Source organism: Globicephala melas, chromosome 12 (assembly GCF_963455315.2).
Source record: "Globicephala melas chromosome 12, mGloMel1.2, whole genome shotgun sequence".
Taxonomy (NCBI): domain Eukaryota; kingdom Metazoa; phylum Chordata; class Mammalia; order Artiodactyla; family Delphinidae; genus Globicephala; species Globicephala melas.
The window spans coordinates 82210453-82229505 of record NC_083325.1 but is presented as its reverse complement, the minus strand read 5'-3'; the positions used below and the strand labels follow the sequence as shown (position 1 = coordinate 82229505).

The 19053-nt window shown below is 33.3% G+C and overlaps 1 protein-coding gene across 1 annotated transcript in view; it reads right to left on the bottom strand.

Annotated features, from left to right (window-relative positions):
• Positions 1 to 19053, bottom strand: part of ROCK2 (Rho associated coiled-coil containing protein kinase 2) — a 134242-nt gene that overhangs the window by 5143 nt on the left and 110046 nt on the right. Inside the window, exons 21-32 of the mRNA XM_030844582.2 lie at positions 16261 to 16330; positions 15428 to 15531; positions 15077 to 15263; positions 13217 to 13310; positions 13028 to 13122; positions 12063 to 12242; positions 11384 to 11552; positions 9111 to 9181; positions 8015 to 8103; positions 7503 to 7581; positions 6194 to 6455; positions 5893 to 6106 (exon numbers count right to left, since the gene is read on the bottom strand). Coding sequence (XP_030700442.1) covers positions 5893 to 6106; positions 6194 to 6455; positions 7503 to 7581; positions 8015 to 8103; positions 9111 to 9181; positions 11384 to 11552; positions 12063 to 12242; positions 13028 to 13122; positions 13217 to 13310; positions 15077 to 15263; positions 15428 to 15531; positions 16261 to 16330 — 1614 coding nt within the window. The remainder of the gene's footprint in view (positions 1 to 5892; positions 6107 to 6193; positions 6456 to 7502; positions 7582 to 8014; positions 8104 to 9110; positions 9182 to 11383; positions 11553 to 12062; positions 12243 to 13027; positions 13123 to 13216; positions 13311 to 15076; positions 15264 to 15427; positions 15532 to 16260; positions 16331 to 19053) is intronic.

The window sequence follows — 19053 nt, the reverse complement described above, 5'->3', positions numbered from 1 at the left end:
GTAATGTGAAGTATATTTCTAAGTGAAATGGTTTCCCTTCTGTATACAGCCAGTGTTAAATCCTTAAATGCAATACAGCCTCTGATTATTGAGCCTCCTCTGAAAAAGATCTTCTATTTATTTTATTTTATGTAGCCAACATTGCAGTACTGTATGTTCAAACATGAATCTTAAAGTCTCAGAAATGTTTAGCTCATGAAAAGAATTGATTCTGAGTATTTTTTACAAGTCTGTTCTATGTGTGCTTTGGTTACTAGTAAGTGGACAGTAACATACCCTGTATCGAAACTCACTGAAATGGCAATCAAAGATGATCATTTTTATGTGATTTTAGAAATGTTAAAGCAATATTAATTATCCATTACTGTTGCTTTCCAAACATATCTTCTCCCAAAAAGCATGTTTATGTGATCTTTCCCCAGAAGTATAACCTTTCTCAAATGCCATAATTTAATTGAAATACTATTGTTAAACATTAGCCTGAATTTTAAAATGAATCCTAGAAAATGCACATAATTGGTGATACTGCATTTTTTGTATTTTAAGTTTATCAGATAGTACATTTTAAAATGTTTTTTAATTGGAGGCTTAATTACTTATTTGAAAGTCCATTCAGTGAGGTCCCAGGACTATTTGAATGGAGTATGGTTTATATGTATTGGTAGGGTTCTGTGCTCTTCTCTCTATACCACATTTATTATCTTAGGCCCAAAGTTAGCCATTTCTGTTTAATTAGGTCTGAACCATCAAAGCTAAAGACTGTCTTCTACTGTGAACAGCAACAAAATCATTTACTCTAAATGGATGTTATGGAAATTTAAAAGACGAGTTGTTTTGAAACTATGGGCATCTGAGGCTGTATTGCAGAATTATAAAAGGATCAATGTTTCATACATTCTGGTAATAAAAGCATTATAGTCCCCCCCACACACACACAAAAAAGAATCTTTAACTTGGTTTCTTCTCTCCATTTTCACTGTCAATACTTTAGTTCAGGATCTCATTAAGTCAAAACATACTAATCTCTTGTTGAAAGCCTTCTATCAGAACAAAATCAAAACTCCTATAGCATAGTGAACATGGTCCTTTTCAATCTGGCTCAGAGCTTTCTCTCCAGTGTCATCTTCTACCGCTTCCTGTTATTACCCTCGCCCCACCCTAACCCAAGACAACATTACAAACACATAGGTAATTCTGACAACTAGTGCCTCTACACATAACATTTTGCCTAAAGCTGTCTTTTACCTTATTTCTTTGCCTGGGAAATTACTGATCCGCCATTTTTTTGAGACCGTTCTTGATGTTTTAATGGCAGAATTCTCTATGCTTTCCTTTGTTCTCCCATAACACTTGCTCATGCCTCCATAATAAACAACATGTTAAACAGTACTGTAATTATCTGTTTGATTGTCTGTGCTCCTCCATTAATTGATCAATGGGTATACACTTCAGGCCTGTAAAACTTATTGCCAAAGACTGCTTCAGAAGGGGTTTAGTTTTCAGTTCTACTACCATTTAGTTTTTTTTTTTTTTTTTTCAGTACGCGGGCCTCTCACTGTTGTGGCCTCTCCCGCTGCGGAGCATAGGCTCCGGACGCGCAGGCTGAGCAGCCATGGCTCACAGGCCCAGCCGCTCAGCGGCATGTGGGATCTTCCCGGACCGGGGCACGAACCCGTGTCCCCTGCATCGGCAGACAGACTCTCAACCACTGCGCCACCAGGGAAGCCCTAGCATTTAGTTTTGAGTTCTACTTAGCAGCACATGATTGGGCTTGTTTCTTTACATCCTACCAATACTAAGTTTCTTAATCCTTACCACTTTGGCAGGTGAGAATATTTTTACAATATAGTTTTAATTTTAATTTCTTTGCTTAGTAATCAGGTTGATCACTTTTTCATATTCATGGTAATGCCTATATGTTCCTCACTAATTTTTATATTGGGAAGAGTCAATTCCCTTTTTCTAAATGACTTATATAAGTACTCCATGCACAAAGATCCTAACCCATCTTTCGCAGATGTATTGTAAAATATGTGGTGTTTTTAAACCTACAAGGCTTTAATTTTTGGTTAGTCAATCTTTTTCTCTTTCTTTGCTTTTATTATTAGGAAGTTCTTCTCTAATCCAAGATCAGATACATATTCCCCTATTTTCTTCTACTTCATTTATGGGTTTATTTTTGACACTTCAGGTTGTATATAACTTTACTATTTTTTTTCCCAATTAGTCTATTAATGTTCTAATATTTAGAACTGAAAAAAATAGAGATGAGATAATGATAAAATAATAGCTCCCCCCACCCTTAAGTTTTAACTGTATTGGCAATGCTTTATTTCTTAAAACTGAATAAACTAGTATTGGTTGCATTTTTGCTTTATACTTTTCTACGTGGCTTAAATAATTTTAAAAAAATCTTTAAAGAAAAAGATAATTAAAGATAAATGCCCCCAGCAGGGACCAGTATTTTGTGTCTTGCACTGGAACAAATTAGGATCTCTCCAAACTGTCTTCATCAAAAGTCGGCATTTTATTCACAAATTTCTTACTTTTCCAGCATAGTATTTTTAATTCAAAATTACCGAGGAAACATTCTTCTAGAATAGCATTTCTATACATTGCTTTATAAAATGTCAATTAATTCAAGTCTACTTGAATCACTGTGAGGCAGTGAAGTATTACAGTTGAGAATGCAGGATCTGGAACTAGACTATCTGGATCTAAACTCATGGCTCTGCTACTTATTAGCTGTGTGACCTTGGGCACACAATGTTTCTCTGCCTTAGTTTCCTCATCTGTAAAATATAGAGATAAATAGCTAAATCACAGGGTGGTTATGAGGATGAATTAGTACAGTTAAAGCTCTGAGAAGAGTGCCTAGCATATTATAATATGCCCTCGAAAATTATTTTATATAATAAAATTATGTTATTTTATATAATAATAGTAGCTAACACTTATTACTTTAAAGCACTTCACTACAGAAAAAGGGAAGTGCTGCAAAGAGAGGTAAAAGGAGAATCAGAACAAAGAATGTCACAGAAGCCAAAGGAAAAAAATATAATGATGCAGTTGTTAACAAAGGAATAAAAAAAAAAGATTAGATGAATATTTATGGATACTATGTTTTAGTGTGTATAGAAATATATATATTTGATGATGTCTAATGAAGCCAAACATTTGTTTTAAGAAAGACAGCATGTGAGTTAGTTCAACAAAAGCTAGACTGACTAGTGCTAAGACTAATATTAAATAAACACAAATGAAGAGGTAGATATTAAATTACTGGTGATACACACCAGAAATTCTGTTCCTAGGTTTTCTTGGATAATCGTTTAAAGCTCTACCCATTCTTCCATAGGAATAAGTTATAAATTAGTAGGGTATTGTAGACCATCCAGTCCAATGCTTGACTCCCCAAGAGCCATGCTACACGACATCAGACTGCATACACAGGACAGATCAAGGAGCGCTGCTCCCTCACAGTTCTGCCAAGCAGTCATCTAAATCAGGCGCACACCTGTGGCGACAGGGCACTCACTATTCTACAGCAAGCCGATTCTTTCAATTTTGCAAATCTGACTGCTTGATAGTTCTTCCCAGCTGACTGAAAAATATGCCTCTCTGCTTAGTTCTTCCAAGGAAAAATCCTTTAAATCTTTATTGTTATTTATGATCTCCCATCCTTTCAAAACACTTCCTCAGAAGACTAAAGTATCCTTAGTTCCTTCACTTGCTACATGTGTATGTAACACCTTCAAATGACCCACTACTCTCTCAGTAATTCTCTTCTGTATACCTTCCAATTTGTGTATGCTACTCGTAAAATGTGACACCCAAAATGGAATGCAAAAGGTAGGGTTATTCACCTAAGGACAGACACAGATACAATTTTGTGAGTTAATGAAGCAATGGAGGCACAGATGTTAAAAGCAATGGAAATAATGTTGCAGAGGCATAATAAAATGCAAAACTGTATTTTAAATTTGCCCATCTTTACATTTAAAAATTTCAAGAGCGTATTAGATTTTAAAATTCCAAAAAAAATCCCTGTACATTTTACAGTCAGTTTTGGTATTAGTTTTATCTACATGCATAGTTGTGAGAGAAAGAAATCCCTATTACTTACTGTTGCTATGCAAAATGTATTAAAAAAAATCAGTGAAGAATGATTCGAAGGGCAGGGCCAGAACTAAAAAAAAAGTAACAAAAATCAAAAGTAAATGTGCTTTCAAATAAATCATAATGCTGAACTGGGGGACAAGAAAATTATAAGTCAGCGAGCATGAAAACTTACGTAATTGAAAACATGCCTCACTTGGTCTGAAAACTGCTTCGTAAACTGTCTTAACACATGTAGTGAAATCATTAACTTGTCAAACAGCACAAAAGAATAAAATATACTAAGAAAACTATAGCTCTTATAGTCTTGAATCTAACAAATTATCTTCCTTTCTGGAATCTCAAAAAGAAAAAGAGTAATACCTATTCTACTCCATGAGTATTTTAAAGATCAAATGAAAGAATATATAGAAAGTTAAAAGAGAATATATTGGGTTGGCCAAAAAGTTCGTTCGAGTTCTCCCATAACATCTTACGGAAAAACCCAAACGAACTTTTTGGCCAACCCAACATATGGAAGCACATTGGAAGCTATAAAGCACTATATATTGTCAGGTATTAAAATAGCCTGGCATTTATGCATTAATGGTTCTACAATATTAATAACAGAAATTTAATTTTTAGGTGTTTTGTACAGGGTACATGGAATGACCTTCAGTGTCTCTGAATTCTTTGAGTTTCTTCAGGTCAATTACTATCATATAATCGCTAATTCTACAATATTTAGTTTTATCATAGCTCACACAAAAATTCAACATTTTCACTGCTGAAACACTAATTCTACCTTTGTCATTCTAAATTATTTCCTTGAGATATTAGTTTCAAGAACAGTTTCATACGTGATGTTGTGGCTAGAATGAAAATATTTCTCATAATACAGCCAATACACATCATTATTCATATACTGAAGGTCCTGTGTTAGGGAAGAAAAAGGACACTTGAAATCAGATACATGATCTAAGTATATACTTTATCCTTTAGCTAACCAAATGTTCATTTCAATGGATAGCAGTATTTATTTATAAATACTGCATTAGCTAGTAAGTCAAGAAATGGTTATTCTGAATCAAAAATTACTATAATGCAGCTATATGAAAATGGCTCCATCCAAATGTTTTTGTGCAACAATAATCTCTATCCTTACTCCACATTCCCAACTCACCTCAATTATAAAAAATGCCCACTATATTCATTAGTTAATATTTGCATTTTTAAAGCTGATCTGTATTACTCTTTAAATCTGAGACAAGTTATTATTTTAAACTTATAGATTTGAATTAAGATTTCAGTCCTGCCCCAACAAGTCTCTAACATAAGAGGTTTAAGAGGTTTGCAATAATAAAAACAATGTGTGTGCCTGACACTTAAAGGTCTGTGTGTGTATCCTGTCTACTAAATCAATAAATTAAGTCAGTGTGCTTATAAAATCCTAAAATATTGTGATTATGTATTGGGTTGGCCAAAAAGTTCGTTCTTATGGGAAAACCCGAATGAACTTTTTGGCCAACCCAATACATATACATGACAAAAATGAGCCCTTCATATTATTTTTGGTTGAATTTAATATACGTGTGTGATTTAGTAAGTAAATTTATTACATCCAGCTGAATAAATGAATGATACATGCACAATGAAATAGTTTCAAACATTTGGTATTCCATAGATCATGAAAATACCAAAGAAAAATTGCAATTAGGAAAGTTTGTAATTTGAGTATAAACAGCAAAATATTTTTTTAAACACTTTAAGTTTTACCACATTTTAATTTATTACCTTGGTTTGTTTGGGGCAAGCTGTCGACTTGGCCGCCTAATAGACTGGTTTTGTTGTATTTTCATTGAAGTTCTAGGAGATGACCGTGCAAAAGGGTCTGGAGCTGGAGGCTTTTTAGGTATCTTTTTCACTAACCGACTAACCCACTTCTGCTGCTCTTCTGTAGAATTTGCTAATAACAATAGATTCTTTGCCGATGAAATATCATAATACACTATAAAGAAATATTTGAAAAAGATTAATATGTTTAAAATGATCTGAACATAAATAATATTGATGGAGCAAGTAATTTACTATTTACCTTTGCAAGGTGCTATAATTTCCTCCTTTTTATCCATGTGATCTTTATGACACTTAATGTGACAGCGACGGCACTCTAAAGCAGGAGGAGGTTTAAACATATGCCACAATGGCTTCATACATGCCTCACAATTGGTTGGGAAATGATACAGAGTAGGAATAAATTCATGTCCCTTGTGGCAAATATAATTTGATTTTTCTCCCACCGGCTCCACTGGAAATTCTTGTTCCTTCTTACTTTCCCCTTCATTGGCATACAGGATCTATAAACACCAAAAAGAACAATGAATGATCTTCAAACATAGGTTATTTTTTATGTAATAATGATTTTATCATTTGTAAATAAAATTAGCCTAAACTATTCAATGAGAAGAAAATGCATTTGATGTTCTAATGTTAGTAGGTTCAAATCAAGAGCTCAGATGAGAAAAGTCAGTAGCCAGTCACTTTGGTTCACATTTCAAAAGAATCAATCCTGTTCAAATGATGCCTCCTTATTTTCTCCATGTCATCTTCCTATGTTTCAGCAATTTTATCAGAATAGGCTAGCAAAAGGTAAATCTGCACTTGATTAGTGTTAGAAAGTTTTTCTGGGAGGGAATGTTCAAAACACCTGAAGAGATGTGGCAATTATATGAATTGAGGCTCTGTGATTCTCAAAATAGACAACTTGGTGATAACTGCAAATATAGCTTTAATTGAAAAGATTTGTATTTGGAGAGTTGAGGAAGAAAGGAAAAGAGGAAAGGATGTATAATATACTCCAAATAAACATTCTAAGCATTCAGAAAGTAAGCAGCCAACTTTCCCACAGTACACCAAGCACAACGGCTTTTACACAGAAGGAACTTGGTAATTGTTGGTTTGACTAATTTTAAAATGGAAGTAATAAAGGGGAGAATTTGTCTTCACCTTAAACTGGAAGTACAAGGGCTCCTGGGGGCAAAATTTAACTTCACAAGCAACTTTTTTAACTTTCTAGAGAGCTGAGCATAAAACTAAAAACAGGAGAACATTCATGCTCAAAAAATATCATAACCAACCTTGAACAAAAGGATATAGCAAAGGCTGGAAATGTGATATAAACACACTACAGAGTTTAACAAGTAAAATGGAGAGAAGAATTAAGATGTATCTAAATAGCATAAGCATGAAAGTCACAAAGGAACAAACCACCTTTAAATGGGACTAAAATTGAAAGATAATCTGAAAAAGCCCCAAGAATAAAGAAATTTGTTATATCATGTCATGCTGAGAATGTATAAAGGTGAAAAAACAAAACAAACAAACCACAAAATAAAACGGTTTACCTGGAATATCCTTGGAATTTCTTTAGCATCTGCTCTATATACATCTGTCTGTGTAACTGGTCGGACATGAAATAACTTACTATAAAAGATTTTTAATAAAGGAGTTAAGTATTACCAAAGGATCAAATTATTTTAGTTATCCTATACTTATGTCAGAAATTAAAACTGACTACTTTGACCCTTGTTAGAAGGTCAGAGAATATCCTGCTCTATAAATTCAATCACTCCTTGCATTTTGAGAAATTTCCAGTAAGTCAGAAATTTTCTAATTAGTTTCAGAAAACAACATATTAAAGACCCATGAAATAAAGATGTTTTAGCCAACTCTATATCCCAGACTTTCATCTGTATGAAGCAAAATAAGAAAATGTAACAGTATGCTAGCAGCTATACTATATGACTATATACATTGTACTATATGACTAATAAATTACACTAACTTGACGAAAAGGTCACGTTACTCTTAAACTTTAAAAGATAAAGTTCCTAAATATTCTAATAAAAATACTTACTCTATATCTAAAACCATGTAAGGATTAGATTGTTCTTTATCCTGTTCACTGTCATAGAAAAGGATCTTCTTACTACTTACAATCACATACTGTTAAAAAGAAAGAGGAAAGGAATTAATGATTAAAGTTAATATATCTTATTTATTTTTCTTTGAAAATAAATTCTAAATTAGCAATAAAAATCATAGAAAATATAAATTAAATATCTAAAAAGTTATCTTAATGTATCCTTAAAAAAGTCTTCCTCAAAATAACAATAAATTTGTTTGTATACACTTTAAACAAGCAAATTGGGGGGGCGGGGGGGGGAATAAATTCAAATATTTTTTGGACTGATTTCGCTTCAAGATCCAATAGCATAAGTAACCTTATTGCTATGGTTTGGATGTTTATATTCCCCCAAATTCATATGTTAAATCCTAACACCTAATGGGATGGTATTAGGAAGAGGGGTCTTTGGAAGTTGATTAGGTCATGACACCAGAGCCCTCATGAATGGGATTAGTGCTGTTATAAAAGGGGTTCCAGAGAAATTCCTACACCTTCCACCATGAGGACAGAGCAAAAAGTCTGTAGCCTGGAAGAGGACCTTCACCAGAACCCAGCCATGCTGGCTGGCACCTTGATCTGAACTTCCAGCCTTCAGAACCATGAGAAATTAATTTCTGTTGTTGACAAGCTACTCAGTCTGTGGCATTTTTTTATAGCAGCCTAAGGCTAATAAGACACTTATCAAAAATGAACATAATATCGATAATCATAGTACCAGAGGAAAAGAAACAAATGGGACTTTCTGTCATATCCAGAGTTGTTTTCCCACTGAAACAACAAAAGCACCAAGGTCAACAGGCTTCTATTTTCCTGACACCAAAAACTATTTTATTATTAACAACATGGTAGTGATGAAAAGGTTTTTTTTCATCACTACATAAAGTATCTTACGTACATAAGATACATAAAATTATATTATTCCAAATCAGAAAGTGCAAACAAGTTTTATGTGTCTAAAAGTTCTAGTTATATATATCTTACAACTACAAAAGTGAAATGGCTGTAGCTAAACTAAAAGCAAAACAAAAGAACCATTTTCAAATACCTTTTTAACCCATCCAAACTTCTTAGTGTTGTTTCGCACAGGCAATGAAAGCCATCCTTCTAGTCTTGATTCTATAAATAAGCACAAGATATGAGAATAAATACAAGTCTCTTAAGAAAATGAGGAATTTAATAAACTTTTAATATGAAAGTCACAAATCAAATATGCCGTTCAGAATTTATCATTATACATCATCTAAAATATAATAATAATGCAGGATCAGTATAAGCAAGTTATATAATGCAAAACAAAATCCAGGTTATATCACACTGGAAATACATATCCTGTAGTTTATAACGTCAAATGCCCTGTTAATTAAATTCATGCATTTGCAAAGTTCCGCAGAAAAGTTGCAAAAAAGAAAAGCAGCTCTCTATTCTCACCAGTACACCTGTATTAGAATCCTCTATTTTTCCTTTGGAAGAAGGCCTAATTACAGGTATAGTGCACATCTTCTTTGAAGAGAAAACATTTTAAGTGAGTAATTACGTGTTCAGAGAAAATGGACTTTTAGAATGGCTATAATAAAATGAAATAAAATTGTGTAAATTACAGATCAAATATGGCTCATAAGCAGCAATAAACCAAAAGATTCCTAAATTCCAAAATATTAAAATCAATAAGGTTCTAGTTCAACCAAGGAAACTCTTTGAACCCTTAGAATTTGTTCTAATGGTATTTGATCAGTTTATTATTTTAGTGAAATAAATAAGTGAAATAAGCATTTTTGGAGGTTACGCTAATAATAAAAGTGCCTATCACTTAACATCTAATATGTGTCTGAACTGTGCTAGACACTTTATATAAATCTTCTTTAACCCTCACAACAACCCCACAGAAGGTCACATGGGGACACGTCTCTGATTCCAAGGCTTATACTCTCTCTATCACATCAATAACCTTCCAGACTCCATGAACAGAAATGCTGTCATTATAAACAGCCATATTCTCAACTGTCTGGACATGGTCCTATGCCAATTCAAGGGACTAATCAGATGACCTCTAACAATATCGTTAAGACTGAAATCATTTTATTGCTGAGATCTGAAACAACTTCAGTATAATCACCTATGATTTATACTGATATATACCTGGGAAATGTGACGACAATGTAAATAAATATAGCTAGTTTACTTTGAATTCAACTAATAGATTAAATTTTACTTTACATTCAACTGCTTATACACAAGTTTCCTGTGGCATTTACTTTAAACGTTTTTTGTACTCACACTAACTTTGTGTTAAACATAACAGTTTATGGGTTTTCCATCTGGTTTCTTCACTTAAACTATAAATCTTTTCAGCACAAGGATCAGGTCAAATTGTCTTATGCTTTTTTTAAGGCCCAGCACAATGATGATGCAAGGAAAACCTAAACACATCCTCTAAAACAGTCTACACGTGCTTTTTCTGTACTGTCATTCTTGATATGAAACTTCAGAAAGAATTTCTTCTTGGTTAAAAATGGAAGAAACAGACAGTGAAACCGTATGTTCTTAAATGATATAAAGTACTGCTCCATTTCTTGTAAGCTGAAAAAATAAATCTATCAATTGTAATAGCAATGCCATGTGAAAATACTTAAAAAAACAAATTCTTTGTTCATGCAGCAGTTTCTTTTTAACTGAGACTTGTTAACTGAGCAACTTGTTAGAGTTAGTGAATATTAGTTAATGTTACAACAATTTTTCAAAAGGACTAAAATTATGGGTAGTGGAAAAAAAAAACCCAGAGGCGAAAGACTTTCAGGATATCACCTGTACCATTAGGTTCCGATGAAATAGGTAAGTAAGGCACAGATTCTTCTTCTGAGTCAGAATCAGAGTCAAGAAGCATATGAGAACTGGAAGGCTTAGTGGCAATATTGAGAGAAGTAGAGGAACGTTGGTAGGTGAATGACATGGATTCCATAGTGTGTGACTGAGTGATATGAACTGAACACCCAACATAAAAGGAAGTAAGAATGCAGAAAGAAGTTAAGAAAAAATAAAATGAAAGCTTTAAAAGAGAGCTATGTACAATATATAAAGAGTTAATTTAAATAACTAAATATGTGAAATTTACAATTGTATTTTTTAATAAAAAATTTTGTGAAAAATAAATAAATAAAATAATTTAAATTGTCATTGGAACCTCCACTCTAAGGAGTAGGTTTTCCCTTAAAGAAATGACAAATATTTTTCCTCAAGAGCAAAGTCAGTCAATGTCTTAAAACAATCAATTGATTTAATTTAAGACAAAAGTAAACATAAGGACTGGAAACAAATCTGTACCTGGAAACCCATCATCTGCTTCAGCATCCCCTGGTCCACTGCCTATACTGGAACTATCCAGACCAATATGCAAGGCCTGGAGCTGGGACCGCAACTGCTCAATGTCACTGTCTTTACTGTCCAGTGTCATCTGTAGTTCAATTCGAATCTGACTCTCTTCAGCTATTTGCTACAAGAAATTAAATTATGTTAAATTAACTGGATGTTATACATCTTACAATTTTGCTTCCTAGTTCAATAATACAGTAGTCTCTCCTAGTCCAAGGTTTCACTTTCTGTGGTTTCAGTTATCCAAGGTCGACTGCAGTCTGAAAATATTACATGGAAAATTCCGGAAATAAACAATTCATAAATTTTAAATTACATGCCATTTCTGAGTAGTGTGATGAAATCTCACATTGCTTGGCTCTGCTTGCCTGGGATGTTAATCATCCCTTTGTCCAGCTTATTCACACTGTATATGCTACCCACCCCCTTACAGTATAGGAAAAAATATAATACGTATAGAGTTCAGTACTATCTGTGGTTTCAGGTACCCACTGGGGGTGCTGGAACATATCTCCCTTGCATAAGGGGTGACTACTGTAATTATTAATAGAAATGCTCCATAAGCTATAAAATATATAGACATGAAAATAATTCTACTTCTTAAAAAGACGTCTTCAAAAAGTATTCTTACAGCCTGCATTTCATTCAGTTCTTTCTGATACTTGATCATCTGCTGAGTCAGTTTTTCACGTTCAGATTTAAGCTCCATATGTAGCTTTCTATTCTCCTTTTCTTTTCTCCGCACATCTGTGTCACTACCACGCTTGACAGGTTCTTTCCGATTCATGATCTCGGCCAACTTATTCACAGCCTTAAAAACATAAAGATAAGTATGTAAATAAATAAAATAAATGATGCTGATGATTTCTTGGTCATTCACCAACAGCAAGTTACAAAACCTTCCCTACACACAGGGCCACAAAGAAACACTTTCTATATTTAAAAATACACCCTCTTCATGACTCGTCATCCTTTTCCAACCAATACTCTATTATTTTTTCACTCTCATATTTTCTGAGAACTGTAATTTTAAATGTTTATAGGTTCACTCTAATGTCACCTTCTACCACTTTGGGTTTTTAGTTCCAAGAGAGACTTTTACGAGGCAGATCTTCTTTTATCCTAGAAGAGAGTTTTGCACTGGCATCACACTAAAATACAACATGTGTCCAACCACAGAGCAGAGCATCTTGGACCCCACAAGTATTCATGCTGTATATACAATCATGAGAGCTGAGAAAAGAATAGTTAATAATCATGGTGTCTTTTCAGAGTGACCCTTTTTTAGGCTGTCAGCAAATGGTCATTCTCTACCGTTTCTTAAAAGCAGAAAAATTTATCAGATTACAATAAAAAATTAGGATGGATTGTGATTCCATATGGAAAAATTAAGAAAAACTTTAATAAACACTGAACTCAACAATGTTAATCAAATCTAGCTTCTCCCAACCTGGTAAAAATCACATAATCCTGACTGTTCACAAATACTGATACAAGCAATGACTGCTACAGCCAATCTGTAATGTTAGAAGTAAAATGTAAAAAAGGTAAACTAAGAAAAATTTCAAAATCATATTTAGAGCATATTATACACACTTGAGTTTTGAGTGTTCTCTCTGTTAACAGTTGCTTCTCAAACTGTGCTTTAATAGCTGCAGCACTTATCTCTTCATCCTTCAACCGTGAAAGTTCTGAAACAGAAAAATGTAAAAATTATACTGATAATTCAGCAACTGACAAGCATTAGGCATATTGAAAATAAACATTGTTCTTATTAGTACATACGCTCTTGGGCATCTTTCCATTTATTATTTAATTCTTCTTTCTCATTTGCAAGATTGGCAACATCACTAGTCAGTGTCCTATTAGTTTCTTCGAGCTAAGAAATGAAAGTAGAACAAAAATCATATCCTAATTTACAAAATGTTGTGTTAAAGCAGTACTTCAAAATGAAAATATCCTAGAATGTTGCTAAAACTCTTGTTTTTCTAAGTACATCTATCTCTACACTTCTTGCCTTTGTCCTACCTTACCAAACTTCACCCTTGATGAAAATTTGCTAACCACACCGACTTCATATGCACCCCAGGAAGAAAAAAAATTGTCCTCTTTCAAAAATCCTTAGCAGTATTTTAAATGAAGAACAATTTAGTAAACTAAAAAAAGCAAATACTATAACAAAGCTCTGCATTCCATCATGCAGAATAAATTTTAAAACCATAATTTAATTTCTTACCAAACATTGCTTTAAAACAGAAAATAAAATTTTACTAAAGAAGTTGACATTCTTTGGTATTCACTTCAAATCCTATTCCTCTTCTTCCTTCCTGAAGGATATTTTATTGTGAATTATATGTTCATCCTTCCCAACCATGATTGTATACTTTTATTACATATACGTGAAATAATATAATGCGGTTTTATGTGATTCTAAACTGTCCATAAATAGCATCATACTGCATTTATTTTTCTGTAACTGCTTTCACTCAACATTATATTAAGATTTAAACTGTTGATATATATAAAGACCTACTTAATTCATTTTAACTGATATAGTAGTTCTGTCTTCTACCACGTTTCATTTATCCATTCATTCATCTATTAAAATAACATATGAATTTTTTGCTATTACAAACATCTATGCTGCTAGGAGTATTGTGTCCGAATTTCTCTCGCACATTTATCTTATTATGGACTTTCTCTGGATTGTATGAGTAAACATCTGCTCATATTTCTAGGTTTTCTCTTTTGGCCAATTTTTCCTTTGGATTATTTAACTTTTTCGTATTGAATTGTGGGAGTTCCACTTATATTCTAGATACTAATCCCTTGTTCAATAAATACATTACAGATATCTTTTCCCTGTCATTTATTTGCTATCTTCTGGTATAAGTAAATTTTGTATTCCATTCTAATATTTAAAAATTATTATTTTTCATAGTTAAAGTTCTTAAGATAGCTAGAATTTACCACTGTATATGGTAAATGATAACAAGAAACTAATTTTATTCCTTTCCACATAAAAATATAGTTATTCCAAAACCATTTATTAAATCTGTATCCTTTCCCATTGATTTGTATACTGCCACTGATACCGTATGCCAAGCTCCTGTATGTGTATGATGAATCTACTTCTGGCCCCCCTACTCATTTCCACTGAACAGGATTAAATATCCCTGTTCTAGTGCCAAACTTTTAAATAACTGTAGCATTTTAATAGGTCTGGATAATTGATAAGGCAAACTCAACTACTTGATATTTTACTTCTATTTGAAATTTTTCTTGCAATTTTTTCAACCTACATATGACTATCTTCATGATTAAACTGCATGATTAGTTTTAAGGTTCTTTTAAACTAAGACTGGTTTAACAAGGGAAAAAAAACTGTTTTCTTTTTGGTATTTCCCTTTCACTTTAGTCCTTTAACTCTGAATTTACCAACAGGTGAAGCCATTGGAAGTAGTTTTCTTTTGAGCCTCTCTCTGCCAAACACTGAGAAGCTGATGGTTCACTAGGTCAAATATTTTGCAGCCAGCATATACACTTTTTCATTTTAGATCTATGTTACTTTCTTAGTATTTCTAAGGAAGACTTATGATACAGTTATTTAATTAGAACCAAAAAAGAACCAAGCATTTTACTTACAGACGCAATTGTAGCATCTTTTTCAGTGAGTTCCTGTTTGTGTCTAGCCATCATCTCTTTGATCTCCAGCTCTTTCATGATTTTCTCTTTTTCCAAATCAGAATATTGTTCTTCAGCAATTGAGCGAGCCAGTTGCTCAGAATCTGCTTTGGTTAAGGTAATCTCCAGTTGAGCAGCCAAGGAGTCCCTACATTTTAGAGGGATAAAATTTTAATGTTCAATTTTTTACTACAAAGTCAAATTTTTGTCTAATTCACTTCATCAACAAAGTTTTATTTGGAGTATAGCAGGCACTGTTCTAGGAGTGGGGTTCATGGCTATGAACAAAAGAGACAAGGATCTTTTCCTTACCTTTCATCCTGTAATTCCTGTTTCTTCTGCTGTAATTCTTTACAAAGTTTGGTCTTTTCTTCACATTCTTCTTTAAGTTCCCTAACCTGTGTTTTATAGAGGGTCTAAATAGCAAAATATAATAGAAATATGTATCATCATCATCATGAATATTATTTCTATATTCAAAAGCTATCCAGACAAAAAGTCCAGTTGAGCACATACAAATATGCTCATAAAACAGTAATGTTGAGCCCATGAGCAAATTAATAGTTTAAAGAGCTTTTCTATTTTCTGGTAATCAACCAATTAACTGATAAAAGTTCAGCTAATAATTTAGAAGCGTGATTTTCAACTGGATATCACAGTGAGATTTCTCATTAAATGACACAGATTGATAGGATGAAGAGGCAAAAAAAAAAATTACTAATTTAGACAAGAAAATTTTGTTGGCTTAAAATCAGTGAAACAGAGGTGACAGTTACTACTTCATATTTTAAAACTGATCTCAAAAAAGTACAAATGTTAAAATGACAATTTTCTTTCTTTCATTATGAAAATATATTCTTCCTCAAAAATCAATGCTTTTATTAATCAACTTCATAGGGTATGAATATGTGCTTAGAACCATGTTTTTAGCAATGACAATGGATTTCTGTTAAACTATCTACAGTCTCTTGCCCAGGTGTTCCTTTTGTATGTGTGTGGTACAAAACATTCATACAAAATTCTGTCTGGGGTTTGCTATCAGAATCTATTCTAAAGACAAGATCAGTCTCCTGGTTTTGCAGCAAAAAATTTTTTACAAATTCTACAAATACAAGAATTTTCAAAGTAACACATCTGGAACTTACTGAGAAATACTGCTCTGCCTCAAGCTGATCTTGGAGCTCTTTCATTTGCCCATCTGCATCTTGACGTTCTCTGTGGGGACATTGAATCAAAGGTTTAAATAAGTTAGACACATATTATGCCAGCAACTCTTAAAATGTGGTCTAGGAAACCCGTGGGAGTACTGAGACCCTTTCAGAGAATTCATGAGGTAAAATTATTTTCATAATACTAAGAATCATTGTTATTTTTAAAACTTTAATTATCTCAGTGTATATGGGCTTTTCTCGAGGCTGTATGACATATGATGATTTTATCACTCCAACAGCTAATGGAATGTGTGCTTGTATGCTCCTGTGTTTTAAAATTTTCTCAGTTTCAATTTCTAACACAAAAAATAACTTTAGATATAACTCACATGAACAATAACTCTTTGGGATCCTCAAAAATTTTTAAGAGTATAAAGGGATTCTGAGACCAAACAGTGCTATATTAAACCAATAACAGTAAATTACATATTCTCAGGCATGCATTTGTCATCAGCCCTTTATGCCAACCAAGTAGCAGAATTAAAAGAGCACCTGAAAATTGATTATCTTAGAATGAGTGAAGAAATGACTGGGAGGGGGCCTGCAAAGAGGTAAAGAGTATAGGTTTTTGTATCTAAATGTAAATGGTAACTGCACAGATTTGAACACTTTGTAAAAATTACTGAGTTCTACACTTACCATTTGTTTACTTTTTCTGTACATATTTTAATCTTCATTAAGAAAAAAATTAAATAAAAAATGAGCCTAACAATGCATTTAAGAGGTTGGGTTGAAATAAGTTAAAGTCTAGGCTTATTAACAAAATATATATATTACAGTTATTCCAAGTCAAAGCTAAGGGGAAAAAAGTAAAGTTGGAGAACAACACAACATATGATACAATTAAAAAAACAAAAAACACAAAATAAAATCTGCAAAAAACTCAACCCTATAAATATGGTATACATGTACAGGTACAGGCACAGAAAAGGGTGTGGAAGGATTTTTCAAATAACAGACTGTTAAGATATATTACCTCTGTAGAGATTAACTATGTCTGCATTCATAAAGGAGACTTTATATTGTTTTCGCTTTATCTTTTAATATAGTTCTGAATATTTTATAGTGAGAAAATATTTTACTACCACTTAGACATTTAAAAAATGTATGTGTACAGCTGGACTTCCCCGGCGGTCCAGTGGTTAAGACTCCACGCTCCCACTGCAGGAGCCATGGGTTTGATCACTGGTTGGGAAACTAAGATCCCACATGCTGCAGGGCCAAAAAAATAAAATAAAATAAAAATGTAGATAGCAAGAAAAAACTCAGAGATTAAATGATTTAATCACACCATCTTCAATTTAATATTACTTAGAACTTTCATCCTTATTTGCATTTAATATAATTTGGTCACTTTGTTTACTTACTTGGCCCTTCAACTTCTGGGTAAAAAGGAAATTATCACTCAATGTCACTTAATTGTGTAAATTCTCTATTTTATTATTGATGAGTGTATTACTAAAGAACCATGATTTTTATTTCTCTGAGCGGAAAATGTGAAAGATACTAATTAATAACATATGAAAGAACAAGTTTTAAAAATTTAAAATCATCATCACCAGCTAAGCCCCCTTGCAGCAAACCCCAGTGTAATTTTAATATCATGATCTTCTTGAAGAGCTACCATTCATTATATGTAACTTTTAAAGCTCAACATTCATTAGGTATTTAAGAAAAAATATTTTTCAGAAAGTAACCACATAATATGCACATGGTTACAATTAGACAGTACAGACTAGCACAGAAAAAATTCTAAGTCTCCTATCCATATCCATCCATGGGCTAACCCTATTCCCCTAGAGAAAATCACTTTGTTTCATTTCTATGTATTGTTCTTTTGGTGGTTACCGCCACATCTCAGCTTATTTCTTGACATACATTTTAATTATTTACCAATTCCCTGCTGTCAGATGTGAGAATTTAGCTCTTACCATCCCTAACCTCTCCCCAACCCCAGGCTTTCCTCAAATGCCTAGTGATGAGTAACCAGGAGGCATCAGAAATTTTAATCTCTGGGTACAGGGGAGGGGTTTTCTAAATAGCAAACTTCAGTTTAAAATGAGAGGCTTAGGAAGTCAGTCATAAACAGGAAGACCACTAAATGCCAGAATGAGAAAGGCTTTTCTCTGAGCTGCTGGCCCCATACTAGCTGCTGTAATTACCCACAGAGGGTATGCCCCATTTCTGCAGAGGGAATGCTCTGTAGGAACCCTAGTGGCGGCAATGCCTGACACAGACATTTCTGCAAGGGGTAGTGGCAGAGTATGACCAGCAGGTCGCTCCATTTATAACATCACATCTTACTCCAGCCCTCCAAGGTATTTGCTTTGAATAATGAAACATTTTTCTTCTTCACCTATATCCCACTTCATATATACTCCTGGCTGTTGCTTCTGCTGCTCTACTTCATTAGGCAGAAGGTTTCCACCCACCTGCCACTATCTCATTAACTAAAGTAATTTCCTGTCCTCCAATCCACTGGAATGACATGATGTGGGTTTACACATTAAAAAAATTCCTCTACTAGAGTTTTACTGGAATCTTGGAAGGAAGAAAAGAAGTCTATGTTGGCCATTTTCAAGTGCAAGGCTACATAGCACTTCATATGTAAATTCTCATTGCATATATATATATTTAACTTTGTATTCCAATTATTTATGTACTTGCCTTACCTCTTCCTAAGGAATAACTTCTGATAAAACGCTAGTAAGCTTAAGGGTAGGAAAT